General features: G+C 39.4%; 1 protein-coding gene across 1 annotated transcript in view; it reads left to right on the top strand.

The window, feature by feature from the left end:
* LOC118850956 (contactin-associated protein-like 2) overlaps positions 1-22,204 on the top strand; it is a 210,773-nt gene that overhangs the window by 52,130 nt on the left and 136,439 nt on the right. The window contains exon 3 of the mRNA XM_036760566.1: positions 16,022-16,115. Coding sequence (XP_036616461.1) covers positions 16,022-16,115 — 94 coding nt within the window. The remainder of the gene's footprint in view (positions 1-16,021; positions 16,116-22,204) is intronic.

Raw genomic sequence — 22,204 nt, 5'->3', positions numbered from 1 at the left:
GGTTCCCTTTATTTTCAGAAGGTTGGGGAAGACTTCATTGAAGATGCAGTCTCTGAGCTGGACCATAAGGGAAAGGAAGAATTTCTACAAGTGATGATGTAGAAAAAATCCATTCCACAGACTGACAGGCATAGTCAATGCTCTTAAGTGGGAGAAGCCAGGACAAGCTCAGCAAATGGCTAATGATTCAGTTGTACTGGAATGTTGTCAGTTAAAGGGCATAGGATGAATTAAAGCTAGAAAAATAGGTTAGAGTAAGGAGCTTATGTTTTAGCCTGTAGATAATGGTGAGACAATAAAGATTCCTGAACAGTGTACGGTGTGGTCACAAGAGTCTATGCTTATCCTTCACCGCCATTACCAATACAAATCATGGCAGTATCTAGACTCAGTAGAGGAGAATTAACCAAACTACAGAAAGACAAGAAGAAGCTTCTAAAATCTGCTCACCAAAGGAAACTAGGTGAGCTAGGAAAAGGTTCAGTTAATTAAATTCTGCTTAAGACATCCTCATAGATAACTGCTATGGACCACTTCTCTTTATGCACTGGCTTTCCCAGGAAGCTGCCAATTGTCCATCAGTGCCCATTTCCTTTAATAAAGGGAAGTAAATGAATGAAGTCTAATTCAAAAGTCCCTATCAACGGAGACTCCACTGAGTGAATTAAACGTGCAGATTTCCATGACTGTTGGTCATAAGAGGTATGAAAAAGGATTACAAAAACTGAAAATTCTCACTTCCAGGGAATATAGAGGTCAAGGGGAATTTTGCAGTGACCTGTAGAAAGTACTTGTAAATATAATGGTAATACTTGATGTATGGTTTTTTACAAAGCATCTTATACATTATCGCATTTGATGCTAACGACAACCCTATGAAGTAGGTATTACAGGTGCTAATATTATTATCTCCACTCTATAGATATGGAAACTGAGCCTTGGAGAGTTTAAGCAATTTTCTCATGGTTGCATAACTAGCAAGTTTTGAAATGACATTTGAACCCAGGTCTCTTTTTACTCCAGGTTCAGGGCCTTTCCACCACACCATGCTATCTACCAAACGTATGCCAATGACAAATAATAGTTAGATGTAGCAATATGGTACAATGGATGGAGCATTGGACTTGGAGCCAAGAAGACTTGGGTTTTAATACTCTAGTATTAGACACTAATTGTATGACCCTGAAGTAATCTTGAAGGTATTTCTGGAGATTATGAAGTGAAAACATTGGGTACACATGTGGTAGGTGCATCTCTGGGCCTCAGTTTCTTCCTCTGTAAAATGAGGAGATTGGACTCGGTGGCCTCTGAAGTCCCTTCTAGCTCTAAATCTACAATCTCTTATTCCTATATCTATATAAAATTCTCTCTCCTAGTGAAGAATGTCAAAAGGTTGGCAGAACATCTCTCTTATTGGTCATCATCGAGAATGAGGTTCTTTGAAAGTACAGAAGCGATTAAAAGTAAAAGAGAAATGATTTGAAGAGGCAGAAAGGAATCCCATCAAAAGGTTAGAAATGGGAATAACATGACATAGAAAAGAAAGAGAAGAAGGAAAACTATTGAGCTCTTGGAGTTGTCATAGGTTCATCTAAGTCATATAGGTACTTCCCATAAAGGCTTGAACTGTACTTTCTTAGAAGAAAACAGCTTCTTGAGCTGCAGGCATTGATGATATGCTCCTAAGAGAGAGGTTTGGTCCACTGAGGGTGAGAGGAAGAAGATACAAGTAGTGGTGGTTGATAACACCCTGCTAGGAGTATCCTCTATATAACTACCAATGTACGAAAAAATAGAAAGGCCTGCTGTCAACTTAGGGAACATAGCCAGTATATGACAGAGAGCCTCCTGATCATTGCTGCCCTTTTCTGGTGATTCATGTGAATAAAAAAGTGGCAGCAGTAACCCAAAAGGCATTTCTAGGAATTATGGGATCCAGGGAAAGTATAAGCATTAGTGATGGGTCTATCAGTGTGGCTGACTGAAAGTTGGGACTTAAGAAGAGACAGATTTGGAAAAAAAAGATGTATCTAATATTGGGATTTGTGTTTGTGGATAACGGCTTAAACTATAGGAATGACAGGCCCTTAGCCAGGGATGAAGTACACCCAACAGTAGCTGGTGCCTCGGAGATCTAAGCAACAGGGCTTTAAATGACAGAGAAAGGGGAGGGGGAAACTGTTAACATCTATCTTCCAAGCTGTATATCATAGGAAGGAAGCAGTGGAACAAAACAGTATCATCTTGGGAGACATATCCAGTAAAAAAAGATAATAATAGTAGCTACAGCAAAATACAAATTGCAAAGCATTGATAATAAACAAAATGAATTAAAGATCCCAATACATGCAGGAAAATTTGACATCACAGGTATTGACATTGATACTTCATAGAGTGGGATTCATGCCAGGAATTTGGGTATGGAAAGGTATAGCTTATTTTAAAAAACAAATAGAAAAAAGGTTTCACAATAAGCATAATAAAAGCCTCTTATACATGTAAGGAAATCTAAGAACTGAACATCATAAACATGATGAGAGCGTTTAGACAAAAATTAAATGGTGATTTTATTGTTTAATTCAACAAGCATTTATGAATACCTGCTACCTGCTCCAGAAACTCTAACATTACTAATTCTTCAAGAAATAAGGAAATGTGATTCTAGACTTGATTTTGACAAATACAGATGAAATGGTTGAAGTAGAAATGATGAGAGGAACCTTGGAAGGCACTGATCACTAAATTTTAGAACTCATGATAGAATTGTCATGGGAAATCTGAAATGCACCATAGTTTTAGGGAGATTAGATTTAAAAGGATTCACAGAAAAGGCTGTTTCTTAAATTTATTGGTTCTTAAAATAATTTAAGGAAGTTAGCCTAAGACGGATAGGAAGATCTCCAGAATGAAATTCCATAGGTACAAACAAAAAGAAGTCATGGTATCTATATAGAAAATTCATTATAGGATGATAGATTTAGCGCTGAAAGGGACCTGAGAAGCCGTCAAGTAGAGATAAAACTTGAATATATGGAGATCTTCCTGACATTAAAGATTGTCAGACACTGCAATGGATTTTCAGGGAATCTTATGAAATATTCTTCTCCAAAGCTGTTTAAAAATAAAATAGGTCTTGATTGGTCTATCACATTTTAGGTGAATGAATCCATCACTCAATCCATTTTTATTGAGCACTTACTGTGTGCAATGCTGTAGGGATGTGATGGAACGCTTGTTACTTTATTTTGCATTTCTGCCACAGTCCCTCTTTATAAAACACAATATAACTAGATAATTGAACAGCAGCAGTCACCCTGGTTCACCTCCAAACAATCAATATCCATGCAGAGCAGGGTGTCGGCATGCTCAGTAGCTGAGGAACGTTTGATCTACATCAATTTTTGGAAGACATTGGGGAAAAAAAATAAAGCACCAGTCACCAGCATCCGCTTAATCTGACCAGCCTTCTAAATAATAAAGTACAAGTTTGTAAGCAATATTTAAAAGTATTTCATAATTAAAGTAAGCATTTCAAAATAAGATTTCAAAATAAGCACTCTTATAAGAAACTTTTTAGTTCAGTTCATTAGATATTTACTAAGTCCTAGAAAAAGGGTTCTTGACTTTTTTTGTGTGCCATGGACCCCCTCTGGCAGTCTGGTGGGAAGCCTACGGATCCCTTCTCAGAGCAATTTTTTAGGACAAAATAAAATACACAGGATCAAAAGAAACCAATTATCTTGTGACATAGTTATCAATTTTTTAAAATCTACAATACCATGTTAAGAATCTCTGCCCTAGATATTATGAAAGATACAAACATGAATAAGACATGACTGCTTCACCTTAGGGAGATTACAATCCAGTTGGGGAATCTACATCTTTAGGCATATGTAAAAAGGGCTTCCCAGTATTTTGCCAATACTCTAAAGATCCAATGTGGCTTCATTTTTCTTTTACCTCCTGGGATGTAGCACCTGAGAGGACAGTAAACAGACTATGGTACAAAATAAAAGTCATTGTATTGTGATTGAAAGAGTCCTGGATCAAAAATCAGAGGGATCTGGGTTGAATCCCAGCTCTGCTTTTTACTACCTTTGATATTTTGCTTAAGTTGCTTCATCTCTCTGGGCCTCCGTCTCCTCATCTGTACATGAGAGGGTTAGACTACTAGATGAATGCTGTGGTTCTTTATATTTTGATTTGTTATGATCTTAGGAAATATACAAAGTTTTATTGTAGATCTTAAGAGGAAGATTTGTTGACTACTTGGGGGTGGGGAGGGAAAATTTCTTGGGGAATTTCCAGATGTCCCCTCAAGTACATATAAGAATTTTTAAAAACAAGGTTTTCAGGTCAGAGGTTTCTTGCACTTGTCTCTTTAAATCTGCCTCTGGTTGCCGTATATTCAGGTATAACTGCTGATGTTCTCTGACTTTGTCTAAAGCTAAGACTCTTTAGAAATTTTATGGAGCTATTCATTGAAAAATTAGTATTTCTTTCTCCAATTAGTTTATTCTCATCTGTCCTGGGAAGTGAGGGTGACTTGCATCCATGTAGTATGGCTTAAAGCTTGAAGATTTGTCTCAGAAAGGCTACATTGTATACTAACATCAGGCCCAGACTTGTTGACACACCCATGCCTGCCTAGTCAAGAAATAGTCCATGAATTCTTGTTTGGATGGCATGTGTTTGGTCCCCTGCATCCTGTTGTCTGGTACCAATTAGAGCCTGTGCCATAGTCCCTATATCCTGTTATTTGACAGTAGCAAGATTTGATTTATGCGTATACAAATCCAGATGCCCAGAACAAAGAGGGGAAAGAGCCCTCCTGTCTTCATTGGCCTAGGGATCATTGAATGTGCCAGATAGTGACCTAATAGGAGGCAGACAGGCGGGATGGGGAGAGGATGGACATGTAACTTAACCGAAGGGCCCCTTGCAAACTGGACAGTTACTGCCTTTAGCAATGATCTGGAACCTCATAAGTATATTTCCCTTAATGAGATTACAAGTCAGGTAGGGGGATTAGGGGGAATTGGATCAGTCACCTCCAACCTTTATGGAGATTTTTGTGGAGTATTCATGACTATACAAGTCTCCTTCAAAACCTAGAGTCAGGAATTCTAGTGTTCAGGGACAGCTATTGGATTCGTGCAGTTTCAATGCCTGTGTATCCTTTATTTTCTATCTCCATGAAGTGACTTAATCATTATGGAAATTGTGCTATATAATTCCTTCCCTCCTAACTTAGAAATTATACTGTTTAATTCAATGTGAATCCATTATTCTCTCACTGTTTTAATCTTAAAACCCCTTGACATAATTTCCCACTCTCTCCTTCATTCTCCCAATCTCTGAGCAAGAGATAGGACTTCTCTTTGACAAGATCAACCTCTCTACATGTGTATTGATCCCATTCCTTCCAGTCTTTTCCATCAGACTGCATCCTCAATTGTTCCCTCTCTTTTGAATCTTCAAATTCTATCTACTGATTCCTTCCCTACTATCTTCAAAAATGCCCAAGTTCCAATCTTAAAAAAGATATTCTATATAGAGTCTCTACTATCCTGTCAGGCTATCTTCCTATATCTCTCCTCCATTTCTCAGCCAAACTGCTTTAAAGAGTTCTCTGCAATCTCTGACTCCACTTTTCTTACTCCTCAGCCCTTTTCATTGTGGCTTCAGACCTCATCTCATAACTGAAATTGCTCTCTCCAAAGTTAGCACTGACCTCATCATTCCAAAATCTGATAGTTCTTCTTTCCTTCTTCATCCTTCTTGACCCGTCTGCTCCATTTGACACTATTTATCACTTGCTCATATTACCAAATCTTATCCTTCCTACCTCCAGATCTTTCACATTCAACCCTTACTCTCCATTCACACAGCTACTACTTTAGTTCAGGCCTTCATTATGCCTTGCCTAGATTATCACTCCTAGATTTGTATCCCCATGTGCTCCTAATTGGTATCCCTGCCTGACATCTGAGATCATTCCCATACATCCTAAATGGTGCTATCAAAGTGATTTTCCTTAAGCATAAATCTGTCCATGTTATTCCCCTGTTCAATTAGTCCTGTTGATTTTCAGTCCTTTCAGTCATGCCTGATTCTTCATGGCCCCATTTGAGGTTTTCTTAGCAAAGATACCATCATAGTTTGTCATTTCCTTCTCTAGCTCCTTTTGCAGATGAAGAAACTGAGGCAAACAGGATTAAGTGACTTGCCCCAGGGTTACACAGCTAGTAAGTTTCTGAGGCCAGAATTGAACTGAGGAAGATGAGTCTTCCTGACTTCAGGCCTGGTATTGTAACCACTGCACAACCTCGCTTCCCCAATCAACCTTAATGGCTTTTCTATTGCCCGTAGGACAATTTTACCTTTTGAAGCTCTTCTCAACCTGACTCCAAGTGATCTTTCTTACCTAAACTTTGTAATATAGATAGACTGGCCTTCTATCTGTCCCTCAGAAAAGCACTCCATCTCCCTTTTCCCTACATGGCCATCTCATGTACTAGATTGTACTCTCTCTGTCCTTTCCTCATAAAGTTCCTCTCTGCTGTTAAGACGCAGCTTAAGCACTACCTTCTGCATGAAACCTTTCTTTATCCCCCTCTGCGAGTGCTCACCCTCACAAACTATCACATATTTAAATACAAGAGAGGCAGCCGTTCGCTCATTGGATTGAGAGCAAGACCTGAGTTCGAAGCCAGTCATAAACAGTAGTTGTGTAACCCTGTGTGCCTTCAGTTTCCTCAGCTGTAAAATGAAGATAATAACGCCCCCTGCCTCCTGGGGTTGTTGTGAGGATTAAATGAGATCATATTTTTTAAAAGAGCTTAGCACAATGCCTGGCACGTAGTAGGTACGATATAAATGTTTATTCTTTTCCCTTCTCCTCTTGCAAATATGTTCTACCTTTTTGTATTTATTCTCTTTATGTTTGTCCTGTATGTATTCATAATGTACTGTAACAATTGTTTCACTCTTTGAATTTGAATCTCCAGTGAAGTTACCTGGACCCGAGTAGACACTTAACAAATGTTTGTCGATTCATTGATTGATTGGTTAATGTAGCTTCCATCTTTTCATTCTGCTATTGATCTTCAACAATCTATGCACACATTTTTCCCCTTTTTTCTTATCTGTCTGACTGTTTTCATCTAATCTGGAATATGTTTTGGCAATGACCTGGTTGTCTTGATAATTCCTGAGATCTTTGATGTTTAGGACGAAGTCAAACATTCTGTTTTCCCTCTGTTCCACTCTCCTCCCCTCCCGTCTCTTCCCTGGTCAAGAGAACATTTTCACACTTATACTATTTGAGCAATTCTGGCCTTTTATCGACTAAAAGGCAAACTCAGAATACTCGTGGAGCAGTAGATTAGGCAGCTCTCCATGTGTAGCCAATCAGAAAATTGCTGCTGGTATTTGGGCACAATACCAGGGAAGCAAGTGAAGTCTCCACTGTGGCACAGTGTCAGCTGAAAAGTGTAGAGGACTCCAAGGAAAGTCTACATAGCATAGTCCCCCTCCTCAATCTCCCTGTTGCCCTTGCTCCTGGGAGCATTAAAATTATATACATACAGGCTATTTCAAAAGTCTTGGCACAGTTTTAAGTTATAAAGCTTAAAATTGCACCAAGACTTTTGGGACACCCTGTATATAAGTATGTAGTGTGTATGTATGTATGTATGTATGTATAAAAAGATTCATAAACAGAGACAGTCGGGAAGAGAGATAAGAAAAAGGAGGAGGAGGAGAGGAGGGGGAGGAGAGGAGAGGGAGAGGAGGAAGAGAGAGACAGACATTTTAGTTTGGGGAAAATTCAGTTTCATTTATAAATTACCCACTCTGAAGTTTATTTCTTCCTCTTAAAACCTTAGACTGGTGGAGAACGCTGTTCCAGTCAGCCCAGTACTGGATGTTCTGTCACATTTATTCCAGACCAGTTCTACTCTCCCCACCCCACCCCACCCAGTGTTCCCCAAGTTATTATATCACCAAGGCTAGCACATTAAAATTGTTTTCTGCATCAGGAAGGATGAGTTTTAACCAAAAAAGGCATAGTGAAAAGAATATTCAGTCTGGAGGGAAGCCAGTGAGTACAGGGCAAACATAACATCAAGGGTAACCACAGCAACCAGTGACTGTCAGTATGCAAGAAACAGGAAGGGACTTCCTCCTTCAATAATGGATTAACTGCGGTTCATAAGCTCTTTCTCCCTCTCCTTGAAGATGTCTTATACTGATGGGAATCAGTCCACAGTATAAAGACCGCCTCCTCTAGCCGCAAGTCCACAAATGGTACTTTTTATAGTCTCTGCGGATATGAGAGCTTCAGAGACAGGTCACCCCACGTGTTCCTCTTCTTCACGATGGACACTCAGATGCATCTATAGCCTCAGTGATTTGGATATTTCCTCCAAGGATGCATATCACAACCACATTTCAACTCTTTTCCATGTTGTCCCATAAATTCACCATAAGGGCTCCTCCCAGCGTTCTGGGGGCCTGCCTTACATTCCCTGGACATAAGTAGTATACTAATAGAGCTCTTGGGTTGTCTGGTTTCTATCTTACACTCTTTTCATGTGATCAGCCCATTGTCTTTTCTGATCACATATTGCCCAGATAATATCCTTAATTCCAGGTGTTCTATAGAATTCTTTATTTTTTACGTATTTCAGCTTATGTAGAACCACCGTGTGCCATTCTATTTCATTCCTGCTTTTAATTCTTGGAAATGATAGCATATGAAGATTAATAGCCATGCAACAGCAGTGGAGGTTTATTAGTTGTTAAAATACAGGCCTTTGGTCTGGGAGAAGATGAGATAGTTAAAGGTGCTTTATAGTTTCCTGAGACCAATACAGTCTGCTTTTTTTCCTCCTATTAATTTCTAGTTCCAATTTCATTATCTATTTGTATGGTCTGACCCAGATATTTATACTGATGCACAAGTCCTGCAGGTTGTTGATCCAAATGCCTATCAATAGATATTCTTCACCCACTTGGTTTTTCAGAACTGAAGAAATTAGTGAAAGTATATATAGACTGGGTCTAATACACATTTATGTCACATAATTTTAACTGGGTACTCTCCACAGCAAGGTAATCCCTTTACATCTCCATAATTGGTTCACTATATCACTCACCACAAAGGCTATCCCAACCCTGTTCATCCTTCTTCAAGTCCCCTCGCCCCACCATGACGCTCCTTCTTCCTTCCCCTATCTGCTGAGGACTTTGCATCATACGCCCCTGAAAAAAAAACCTGAAACTATTCACTGAGAGGACCCTTTTCTTCCTTCCTCCTCATCTCATTTCACTCAGATGTCTTCCCCCCCCTTATCTTCTTCACCAGTATCTACATGAAGAGGTGGCTCTTCTTGTCAAGACAAACCCTTCTACTTGCCAAGGGATCCAATTCTATCCCATCTTCTCTAGTAGATTACCAACACTATCATCCCTACTCTCTAAATAATCTTCAGTCTCTCCCTGTCTACTGGCTGCTTCCCTACTGCATATAAACATTTCAACCCCCCTACATCCTTAAAAACCCCTCTCTTGATCTGATCATCCCCAAGAGTTACTATCTTTTATTCTCCTTCCCTTTAGGAACAAACTCCGTAAGAAAGTTGTATACATTTGGTACCTGCATTTCCTCTCTACAATCTGATCTTTCTCATCTTCTAGCTCTTTATTCCCCTTCATAAACTCTACGATCTAGGTACACTAGCTTTCTTGTTCCTTGCACATCACACTCCATCTCCTGATTCTGCGCCCTGCCCCTTCACTTGCTGTTCCCCACACCTGGAATGTTGTCATTCCTCCCCTCTGCCTCTCGTTCCCTGACGTGTTTCAGGAAGCAGTTCAAATCCCAGCCTTGGCATAAATCCTATCCCAGTCCTCCCTTTTGCCCCCTCTCCCTACAGTGTTAATGCCTTATCCTTGGCATTACTTTTCATTTATACTGTATATACCTTACAGGTATAATTTTTATATGTTTTCTTCCCAATTAGAATGTGAGATATTTGAAGGCGGCAACCATGTTTTTGCATTTCTTTGTATCCCCAGTGATTAGCACAGCAGCTAGAATATCATAAGACCTGAGTAAATTCTTGTTGACTCATTCATTTACTCCCTTACTGGTTACATCATACTCATTTGAATAGTTACAGATATTTCCCAAGAGGCTTTGAAATGTTCTAGAGCTTGATGTAACTAACCAGTATGATATCATCTACAAACACCTTCCCATCCATAGAGAATTCCTCGCAAGAGCCTTGGATCTTCTTCATCCCAGAGGTACAAGTACCTTCAGTGAGCAGATGTCTCCTTGTTGTGTGCTTTCACTGATATTTATAATCGGAGTGGTGAAACAACATGATCTGTTATGTCTTTCAGTGAATCTTGAAGAATTTTTATATATGATGGCAGATTTATTGTTGGAAAACATATTTTGTTCCAGCAAATCAAATGTTTTCTTATCACATACAAGAAAAACAATGGGATTTTGCCTACTTTTCAATCAATCTTTTCCATTTGTTTTGAGTTGTGTCTGACTCTTTGTGACCTCATTTGAGGTTTTCTTGGCAAGGATACTGATGTGGTTTGCCATTTCCTTCTCCAGCTCATCTTGCAGGTGAGGAAACTGAGGCAAATGTGACTAAGTGACTTACCCAAATTCACACAGCTAGTAAGTGCCTGAGGCTAGATTTGAACTCAGGAAGATGAGTCTTCCTGACTCCAGGCCTAACACTCGGTCCACTGTGCCACCTAGCTGCCATTTTCAATCAATAGAGTGATAATAAAATTTTGATTTAATGAGGAAGATCACTTGTAAAAGTCTGCCTGTTTCCTACTAATGACCTCACTGAGGATCCCCTAAATGTATGTATAGATCATTCTCATAAGAATGTGTATAGATGGCTAAGTAAGTATATAAAATAGTTGTCGATATTCTCTTGGTCTCCTTTTTTGTGTTAGTAAGATCTGAGATGCTTTGGGCACTAGCTTACTCCTCTTCTCTGCATACTTGGTCTAATTCACCCTTTTTTGGCTATCTTTTCTCTTTAGTGACATTTTACCTTCATCTAAAAGGACCTTCCAGGACTGTGTTGTTAGAATCCATGTAATATGGTTCTATTTTCCTTGATGGTGAAAATGATTATAAATATCTTTGCAGATGTTTTCCATTTTTCTTCTATTTGTTTAAGTCCTTCCATTTTCATCCTTAATAGCCCTCAGGATGAGCTCTTGCTAAGCTTTCTTTTAGGTGGCTTCTCTCTGAAGTGACATTCCTTCTTTATAAGATTTTAGAAATTAATTTATAGTCTAAACCCATGTTTCAATTGTCTTTCATCTTTCTCCATTTGGTAAATGTCAAGGTAGGGGAAGGTCTATGACTTGGAAGTGAAATGAAGTCTTAACTCAAGCAAGGAGAGAAATCTCTTACCCAAGAACTCTCCTTTTAGAAGCAGGTGCTGGGATTCAGGGGACATGTTGGGGTATCAGCATTTTCTACATTCATGTGTCTCTGGGAGTTTCCATTAGTTATTCAGTCTTTGCCTTGCCTCTTGTCCTCTCCAATCTTCTCCCTTTTAGCAGTCTTCTTGGACTCTCTCCACCAATTAAAAGTCACATCTCTCTCCATATATACAGCATACAGTAGGTCCTTCTGAAAATTGTTCTGGGAACCACCCAACCTCCCCACTGCCCTTGGGCAGGGGTGAGGCTATATTCCTCCCCTGGGCTGAAGCTTTTTTGCACCTCCTTGCAAAAATCAGCTAGGATAACATAACTCTGCCACAGGAATACATCAGCATTTTGAACAACAAAGCTGATCTTCCTGGTGTCCGAGGTAACCAACCTACAAAAAGAAAACAAATGTGCATTAGCAGTACTGCAATAGACATGGCACTTAACAAAGCATCGTCTGAGACAGCCCTTCTGTGACAATCTGCCTAAGATGCATGTAAGACATAGTACAAGAACCCCTCAAGTGTACTTTCACATCTAGAGTATAAAGCAAATAATTACAAATGCCAGAGCAAACAAAGCATGGACAGCTAACAAAGCCAAGCCAACTAGCTGTAATAACAATACTATCCATAGGCCTGTATAAAATATACAGTGTAACTATTAACTTTAGCCTATCACTCAGAAACAATGAACAAAGCAGACATTGTCACTGCATAAGCATAGCATAGTATATAATCAAATTGACGTAGCAAAAAAAAAAAAGAGTAAGTATGCTCAAACACAGTAATTTTAACATGCACAGCAGTATATACAGCTGGCTACAAGGCACACCTCTATTTGGGTTTTAAAGGCCTTTACAACCTGGTCTCCTCCTATCTTTACAATCTAAGTGCACCTGCTTCCCTCCACGTACTCTATGATCTGGTGGTGCTGGCCTCCTTAATTTTCCTCACAAAAGACACCCCGTCTCTGCACTCTGCCTTTTCACTGGCTGTTCCTACAGACCTGGAAATGTTCTCACTCCTCGTCTCTACCTCCCGGCTCCCCTGACTTCCTTCAAGTCTCAGCTAACATTCCATCTTCTTCAACAAGCCTTTCCTCATCCGCCTTAATCTTAGTGCCTTCCCTCAGAAATTATATGAAATACCATGTATATTTCCTATGTGTGCAAAATAGTTTTCATGCCATCTCCCCCTTTTAGAACTATTTTTTGCCTTTCTTTGTATTTCCAGCTCTCAGAACAGTACTTGGCACATAGTAGGAGACTCAAAAATGCTTGTTGAGTTCTGAACTTGTCCCCTGAATACAAATGTAACTATTCTTCAGGATCACCTATAGTAACATAAGTTAGTGACTTTTCTGATGGGTCCAGCTCCTTTATCACAGTCTAATCTCTGCCCCTATCCTCAGTCAGTAGGAGCCTTATAGATTTATTTATCTAAATCTAGGCTGACATCAGGGACAGTTTGGCTGTCAGTATATTTCTGCTTTATGGGTTGTATGTATAATAACAATAACTAGCATTTATGTAACACCTTAAGGTTTGCAAAGAGCTCTACAAATACTCATTTTATCTTCACAACAACATTGTGAGGTAGGTGTAACAACAATGTTGCCAGCAGCTCCTGTGGGGGATGTAAGAGTAATAACACCAGCACACAGGAGGGCTGCTAGCACAGGTTCTTTGATTTGCTTTTCTAAGGAACACAACTTTAAGAGTTTACAATCTCACTTTAATTAAACATGCATATATGATTCACTTAGATCAGGGGAAAAAGTCAGCACCCTGAACTTCAGAGAAAACACAAACAAATTATAAGCAGAAATTATATAAACACAGCAAATAACACAAATCAACGACAGGCTTCTAGCTGCCTGACCAAGACATTACATTCATAGTTACCAGAGAGAGAGGCACCAACATCTGGGTTTTCAAAGCAGGGGGGCTCCTTAATGACTACCCAGAGTCTCCACACACTCTTTCAATGAGTGAGCCCCAAAAGCAAAATGCTAACTTCAGAGCATACATGCCCTCTTTAGGGCTCCGGGGTTTAGCACCTACTTAGCAAAAGGGCGTAGGCCTAAGGCTTAACATCTACTAAGCAAAAAAGTGTGGGAAAGATCTTTAATCATGACTAAGACCACATCATATATATTGTTTCCAATCAATGACTCTTGATTCAAACAAAGCCAAGGCTCATCAAAGGCACTTGATTGCCTTAGTGCTGAGAAGCATTCCAAAAGAAAGGGCAGCAAAAAGTCGCATTTAGCTCACCATTACAATGGGTGTTATTATTATTCACATTTTACAGGTAGGGAAACTGAGGCAGGCAGTAGTTAAGTGCCTTGTCCAGGGGTACACAGCTAGTAAGTCAGGCCTCTAGAGTAGCAATTCTAGCAAAGAAAGGCATTGCTTCTGGGTTTAGTTCTCTTGCTCTATGTATATATGGTGTCCTACAGCCTTGGGTACAGCCTCTGCTAAAATCTCCAAAGTCTCTTGGCACTTAGGAGTCTTGTCTCTTTCCCTACATACAGCATTCAGTGTCACAGTGTCCTTCAGGGATATACCCAAGTCCATCTGGGGTATCTTGAGCACTAAAATACAAAATTATCGAATATAACATCAAATGATTTTTGGTGTTGCCTTTGAGCATACAATAAAACCCTTCCTGCCACTTCCTTTGTTTTTCTCTCCAAGGAGAACCTGAGAGGCATTCTTCAATTTAGTTTCAACTTGCTTCTTCTGTTTTTATTTATAGCAAGAATGTCAAGATTGATATGATTTGTTCTTCCAGTACAGGGTTTATTAACCTGGAGTCCACAGATTCCCAAGGGTTTGTAGATAGGCTTCAAGAGATCTGGGAAGTTGTTTTTTTTATTTTGATTTTTCACTGATATTTATTGATATTTCAATAAAAATTATTTGCCTTTGTAAATCTGTGTATTTTATTTGTGCATTAAAAATCATGATTTTTCAGAAGGGATCCACAGACTTCATACACCAGTCTGACAAAATGGTCTGGGACACATTTTAGTAGTATATATCCATTTATTGGTAATTAGACAAGGAGTTCACATTTAGAGCATTGGCAGCCCAATGAAAGTTTTAAAGTAGTCTAAAAGTTGTGAATCTTAATCCTCTCTTGCCCCTTTTCTACCACCCTGGCACTTCCACTGTAGAAATCAGTAGGGACCACCCAGGACTGAAGGTCATTAATATCTTTCTTTGTTTCATAAGTTGCTATGAACAAAGAATTTACCACTTATCCTCCGCCCCACCCCATCCTGCTCCTAACTGTTAAGACCTGCCTGAGCTCCATGGCTAAGCCCTCAGGGAGTCCAGATTTACCTTCTTTTATGAAGAACTTGATGGAGGAAAAGGTCAATTAATGTCCTGAAAACATCATCCTTATGATCAAAACCTCTTCTTTATCTTAGCTAACATATATAAAACCATAAATTTAAGAATAAAACAAAATCATAAATTCGTAGATCTAGAACTGGAAGGGGCCATGGAGGCCATATACTCTAGCCCTCTCATTTTGCAGATGAGGAAACTGAGTCCCAGAGAGACAGTGACTTGCCAAAAAGCCTCCAACTAGTAGGCAAAAGAGCAACTGTCCTATTTCATGTTTTCCACAAACAGATGAAAAATGTAAGATATCATATCTGCCTCTGGGAGCTATATGAGGCAAGGCATTTACATATAAAAGGATAACTAGCAAAAGGAGGTCATATATGATGTGTCCAGTGATTGGTACAATGAAAGATGTCATCCTTTGATCCAATGATAACAGCAACTGAATTTTTCATTGGAAGATATAAATGATTTCCCAGGGGGAATTTTTGTTTATCTTCTTCTCCCTAAGGTTGGGTTTTCCATTTTTTTTCTCCTTCTTGGCCTTTAATCTACTCCTGCTACCAAAATAGCAAGGCCAAGTAGAGGGGAAATGACTCCTTTTCTTCTCCATTTCCCCACCCCTACCATGTTATGTCCTAGAAAATTGCATCACTCCAGTTTTCATTACCAAGAACATGTTTCCCAGCTCCTCTCTCTCTATGAAGCTAAACACTTGAAAACAAGTATTAGGCCTAAAGATAGGGAATACTTTGAATGCTAATGATATGAAAAAGCCAAAGGGAACCACATTTGGCAAAGTTCCTAAAAGAAGACCATGTCTCCAACACTGTAGGCAAAGCATTTTCTGTCTCAGAACCAACTATTAGACACTTCATCAATCTAGCCTAACCCTACTGACAAGAGCAAGTGCCAGAAACTAGTGAGGAAGGAAGTTATCTGCCAAGTCTGGGGATAGATAATTAGTAAATCAAAGCCTTTTTTGATTTACCCAGGCAAAACAATAGTGTGACCTCCAATCTCAAGGAGATACATTGGTAGCCACAGGTGAAATGAGAGCATCCGGTTTCCAAGGTTGAAACAGTGATGTAATCCCCACAGGAAGACTTGATTCCAGAGCAAGATAACCACACACTCTTTTAAAACTTTCTTTTTTTTCTTCTTTTACCACAGCTTGATCATTACTCTCCAGTGAGCTACAGCCTGCCAAGTTCATCCGACACGCTGTTCAATTCTCCTAAGTCTCTCTTTCTAGGAAAAGTGATAGGTAAGTCTTCTGTTTATTTAAGAATTTTTTTAAAAAATATTAAGAATAAAATGGTTGTTATAGACAAGGCTCACAATACCAAATTTGGATTGGAAAAGTTTTATGTTCTTTTTCTCAGAGACTAAAAAAATCATGTCTTTACCACAGTAAGAAAATGTATTAAGTCTTCCATGGTGTGCCCCATGGTACAAAAGAGAAGATATGTTGTGACCTCATTGGTTATGTCTGCTACATGATTTCCCCCCCCCACACCCCTTTTCTTTAGCCAATAGTAGCTTAGATTTTGGCTTGTAATAGAAATTTCTGGGTCAAAAAGTTCTGTACTGACAAAAATGTGGAACTTCCCCTCTTTTCCCCAGAGTAGCAAAACGTCGTTGCCATTTTTTTTTTGCGCCATTACCTATTTTGTTTCCTTTTAAGTGAATTGAAAGGGAGAAAAGATGGAGTGGATTGTAAACTTTCTGTGAATCAGCAGGATGCTATGGAAGTCAAAAAGGTGAATGTAGTCTTGGGCATGACTAAAAAGAGGAAGGTAATCAGGCAAGAATATGGCAGGACTGTCAGACCACATCTGGATATGGTATGTTCAGTTCTGAAAGGATATTGATCAAGCAGAAGGTGTCTATCATAGAAAAACTAGGATGGTAAAGAGTCCTCATCATGCCATATGAGGATCAGGTAAAGGAAACTGGGGAAGAAGCTGTAGATGGGGCACATGATGCCTTGCTTCAAGTATTTGAAGGGAAGTGCTATTTTGGGCTTGGCCTCAGGAGGGAGAAGTAGGATCAATGGGTAGAAGTTGTAGGAAAGAAAATCCAGGCTTGATGAAGGAAAAAAATTCCTAAGCGGCAATATCTAAATGTGGAACAGGCTGCCTCAGGAGGTCATGGGTTCCCCTTCGTTGAATACCTTTTGCAAGAGGCTGAATGACCAATTATTGGGTGTGCTATTGAGCAGAGGTGTCAAACACATGGCCAAGCAAGCACATGGCTTCCAACACTCTCGAGGGCTGCCAAAGCAGATTAATAACAGGAGCTAACATTTATATAGTGCTTACTTTGTGCCAGCTCGTTAAAAATATCATCTTCATCTCTTAGTGTCCTAAACACTTGACAAATATATCTCATTTGATCCTCACAACAAACCAGGGAGGTAGGTGCTATTATTATCCCCATTTTACAGATGAGGAAATTTGAAGTGACACAGGTTGAAAGACTTGCTCAGGATGACACAACTAGTAAGTGATGGAAGCTAGATTTGAACTCAGATATTCCTAACTCCAGGCCCGGTGCTCTACCCTTCATATCACCATTTGAGAAATATTTAGCAAAATAAATAAAAATATAGTAAAACATAGATAGTATTAATTTGTAGTTTTCTAAGTCAGTCCATGGGTCTGACATTATTGCAATAAAGGAGATTCTTGTTTTCTTGTTCACTTGTGGATTGGACAGATTGGACTCTGAGGTCCCTTACACATCTGTGATTTTTATAATTCTATGAAATTACAGTATCCCAAAAGTTTTAGTGCAACTTTAAGATCTCATAAGCTTAAAAATGCCTGTATAAGCTTATTTAATTTAAGATTTAATAAGGTTTAAGATGCACTAAGACTTTTTGGATATCATGTATTACCTCAGTAATGGTTTAAAAGGGGGAATATTTTGAGTGTCATACAATAATGGCCAATAGGTTAAATTGGATTTCTATTCAGTAGCTCCTTGTTTGAGTGTATTTGGTTTATTCTCCTTTATGAGTTTTCTTTTGGTGGTGCCTATAAGAAAAGTTTCTCCCCTTCTACTTTCATTTTTTAAAGTTTCACGTATTTGGTAATAATCAAAGGGCAACAAATCTACAAAAATTGGAGTGAAATATCTTCTCCCCCCAAATATGGTTGTTAACTTAAGGATGGCTCCACTCTCAGACAAGGATCTGGCAGTGTTAAAATGTGAATGAGCATTTTAAAAGGCTTATTGGAAGCCAATAAGGATGTTAACATCCCCCATGAATCCATGAGTAGAAGTTGTTATAAAAGGAGATAATTCCTGACTGAGGAAAAAGAGAATCCCCACCTGGACCAAGTAGAGAGACACATAATGGGACAGCACTGTGAGAGAATAGCCTGAGAGAGGGGAAAGGAAGGACATTCACAGAAGATCCAAAGTGCAGAGGTGGACAAAAAGTCCTGTTTCACAACACAGATAGAGGAGATGGAGAAACCATGATCTCTTTAGAAAGAAGGTGGGAAACAATAGCTTAGCTGTATAGGAAAGCAGTCATGCTTAGATTGTGGTTTCAATCAGAAGTCACCTAGGTATATACTAAAAGCCCTTTTGGTTTCTAAAAGAGTAAAGTTATTTCCTATACTCTTTTAGAAACCAAAAGGGCTTTTAGGTAGAAGTACAGGTATCCCTTCCACATCGCAACTTTCCCCATCACAGTTTCAATATATGGTGGGTTGGCATAAAAAACTAAATGGGAAATTTGGGGGAGTTTTGCAGAAGCCTCAGACAACATGCGAACACCAGCAGATGACTCAGAAAAAGTTTAGAAATTCAGAAATGCATAATATATATAATATTGTATAATATATATATAGTATTGCATTTTATATGTGTATATATATATATATGGTATTGTATAATATCAACCCAAATTTTACAATAAGGTATTGTAAACAACCCATAAAAGAAAAAGAAAAATTCAGACTTCTTTTTCTCTGGTACGAAGGGAGAGCTAAAATATTTTATGCAGATTTTCCAGATCACGGATGTGGGGGCGGAGGGCACCACCACCCCTAGCCCCCATAATGTGGAAGGGATAACTATAATTTGGGTTAGCTACAAGGAAAAGTGCTAACGACAGATCACCCTCTAAAGGAGCCTATGACTTAAAAAAGGAATCATAATAGGGTGTGCATAGAAACGACCATTTGGTATTTTAAATCTGTGTAAAGCAAAGTGAGTAACATGAACCATATCTGTATTCAGCCTTAACTGTATAAGGTCTGTAGCCCGAGTTTTCCTCTCATAATAAAATTTAGTTGTGTACTTAAACAAGTTGTGTAGATCAGATTGCAGTTGACATGAGAGAAAAGGAGACCACCAATGAAGTCAGAGAACACGATTCAATGAAAGGTCAAAAGTTTGTAGGGTGGAGAGCAGAGTTTTTATGAAGAAATCATCCTCTCCTCTCTCCCTTGGGTGGTAGCCATGAAGAGGAAATCTGAGATCTAACATCAGATGAGATGAGATCCTGTAGTCCTATTTCATCTCATAAATAAATGAAAGTACAATGCCACAGCTATCAGGGGTCAAGATAAAAACAGAAAAGGATCCTATGAAAAATGGCTATATCACTGTACTTACGTAGTTGCATTGCTTTATTTTAAAGAAACCTTTCTCTCCTGTGGTCATCTTCCCCAAAAGTTGTTATTGGAAAGTTTCCTTTGTCATAACTGCAGTTTCTTGATGCTGGGAAAGGTCAGCATCAGTCCTTCTCCTCCTACCCCCCAGATCCTGACCCAAACACTGCCTTGCATACGGTCCTGAGCTTTCCCAGCTAACGTCCCAATAAAGGGGCATTCTCCAGGGCAAAGAAAGAAGACAAGAAAGGGAATCTGCCATTCTCAAAACTCCCAGTGTTTGCAGAAAGGGGCAGTGGGGAGTCTAGCTACTTCTGTTTGTTTTTTAAGTATGGGTGAAACATAGTGTCTGCCAGGAACTCTGCTGTTAAGACTAGTTCTAGGAGAAACTGCTTTAAGAATCCAGTGGTGAACAGGCATTTTGGTTCCAGAGGAAATCACAAAGTCATGTAATTTGCTTCAAGAATCTGGTGAGGTATAGTAATGACATGCAGAGTGAAGATGGATATGCATTTGCTGGCTGAAGCACTCATCATTATGGATGCCATAAATGCAGCATAGTCTCCCCACCAGGACAGAATGAGAAAGGGTTGAGGGAACCTCTCTTTGTCCTCTGGCTTATCGGAGAGAATAAAGACTTCCTAAACAGAAGGAATAAATAATCAAGGAAGGATACCAGAAATTAAAAAGAGACTCCCCCGCCCCCCCACGAAAATGAATAGAAGGTTGACCAGTGGAAGGATAGGGCACAGAGGAGAAGGGGAAGCTATAAGTTAGCAAGTGTGGTGTAATGGGAAAGATTACTGCCCTAAATGTCAGGAGATATGAGTTCTAGTCTGCACTCCATCACTAGCTAGATGGGTGTCTCTAGGCAACTAACTCAATCTCTCTGCACCAATTTTACTTATTGTAAGAGGGGGTAGATGGTGTAGTGGATAATTATACTTGGAATCAAGAAGACCTGAGTTCAAATCCTGCCCCAGATGCTGCCTAGCTTGTGACCTTGGACAAGTCATTTAATTTCTCTCAATCTCAGTTTCCTCTTCTGTGAAATGAGGGTGATAATAGCACATACTTTGTAAAGTTGTAAGGATATAAGATAACTTTTACGCTTAGTAAGGTGGCATCATAGATAAAGTGCTGAGCCTGGAATCAGGAAGACCCGAGTTCAGATCCAGCCTTTGACATTTACTACCTGTAAATGTGTGACCCTAAGCAAGTCAAATAAATTCTGTTTGCCTCCATTTCCCCAACCGTAAAATGGAGATGACAATAGCATTTGCCTCACAGCGCTGTTGCAAGGATCAAATGAGATATAAAATCATCTCAGAACTTAGCCCAGTTCCTGGCACATAGTAGGTACCGTATAAATGCTTTTTCTCTTCCTCCTTTCTCTATTCTCCCCATTTTATGCATCTCAAAGTATTATATAAACGTTAGCTATTATCTTTATCGTTGTCACCACCTAAAATGAAGTATACGGCTGACAAGTCTCTCTAGCATCCCTTTCTGCTCTAAAATTCTAATTCTCTGTTTGATAGAGACAGTGCGTCCTAATTTCAACACCCCTACCAAAGCCCTTCATTATATCCTTAAGGAACTATTGGAGAAACATGAGCCAGCTAATAGGAATTGATCAGCCAATCAATCAGCAACCTGGAGCACTGGAAATACAAAGACAGCGATGAAGCTGTCAATTGTTGCCAAGGTGTTTCCTTTCTAACAGGGAGATAAGGCACAACTGCTTAGAAAATGAATAGAGTAGTTTGGGATGAAGAGCTCTAGCAGTGGGAGGATCAAGAAAGACTCCATGTGCGAGAGAGGGCTTGCGCTAAATTTCAAAGAATGTAAGGGATCTTTGAGGAAGAGGTGAAGAGGAAGCACGTTCTAGGCATGGAGGACAGCTAACAAAAGGTCATGGAGGAGAGAGAGGAGTGTAAAGGACGAAGACAGCAAAAACACTGCTACTAGTAATGGATACGTTGTGGTGTGTTGTGGTTTGCAGAGGACTTCGCATGCTTTATGTTATGAGCTTCATAGTAAATTTACTGCAATTAAGTGAACCTGCAAGCTCATTGGAGGGCCATTTCCCAAGATTATTGACTACTAAATTGCCTGAAAGGGGACCCAGCTAGTTGGGTAACTCAGCTCATCCTCTCCCCCTCCCTCTCCCCCTCCCCTCCCACTCCTCCTCTCCAAAGGAAGGTAAATTTTGATGGCCAGAAGCTGTCCACTTAACTTGGGGTTTACTGGCTAGATTTCTTCCTCCCGCTCTCTCTCTCTTTCTCTCTCTCTCTCTTTCCTCTTTCACAACACCTTAAACCCAGTTCACTATGAAGCTCTTAGATTGCACCACAATAGGTCCTTTAGAGTCAATGTCAGTGGTAACTGTTTCTCTTTGGAACAGCAACCCTGAGGGCCTTCCCCTCCCAGCTTGATATTTTTAAATCTTTTTTTCTAATTAAAGGAGCCATTCCTTGACTCACTTCTTAAAGAGGCCTATTCACTGAATGGGCATTACCTCGTTCTACTAAACTGATGTCAGTTATGAAGGAGGTCTTCATTCACCTGCTACAGAGCTCCAACCTTGGTTCTGTCCTGTTAAGCTTTATCATTCTGGACAAATAAATAAAAAGGAATGCTTATCAGAGTTAAAAGTTATACAAATTTTGAAAGAAAAGCTAATATAATAAAGAACTAAATCGACCTCTAAAACTGGTCTTGA

The sequence above is a fragment of the Trichosurus vulpecula genome, chromosome 5, assembly GCF_011100635.1.
Source record: "Trichosurus vulpecula isolate mTriVul1 chromosome 5, mTriVul1.pri, whole genome shotgun sequence".
In the NCBI taxonomy this organism is placed as follows: Eukaryota; Metazoa; Chordata; class Mammalia; order Diprotodontia; family Phalangeridae; genus Trichosurus; species Trichosurus vulpecula.
This window is presented reverse-complemented; position numbering and strand designations above follow the sequence as displayed.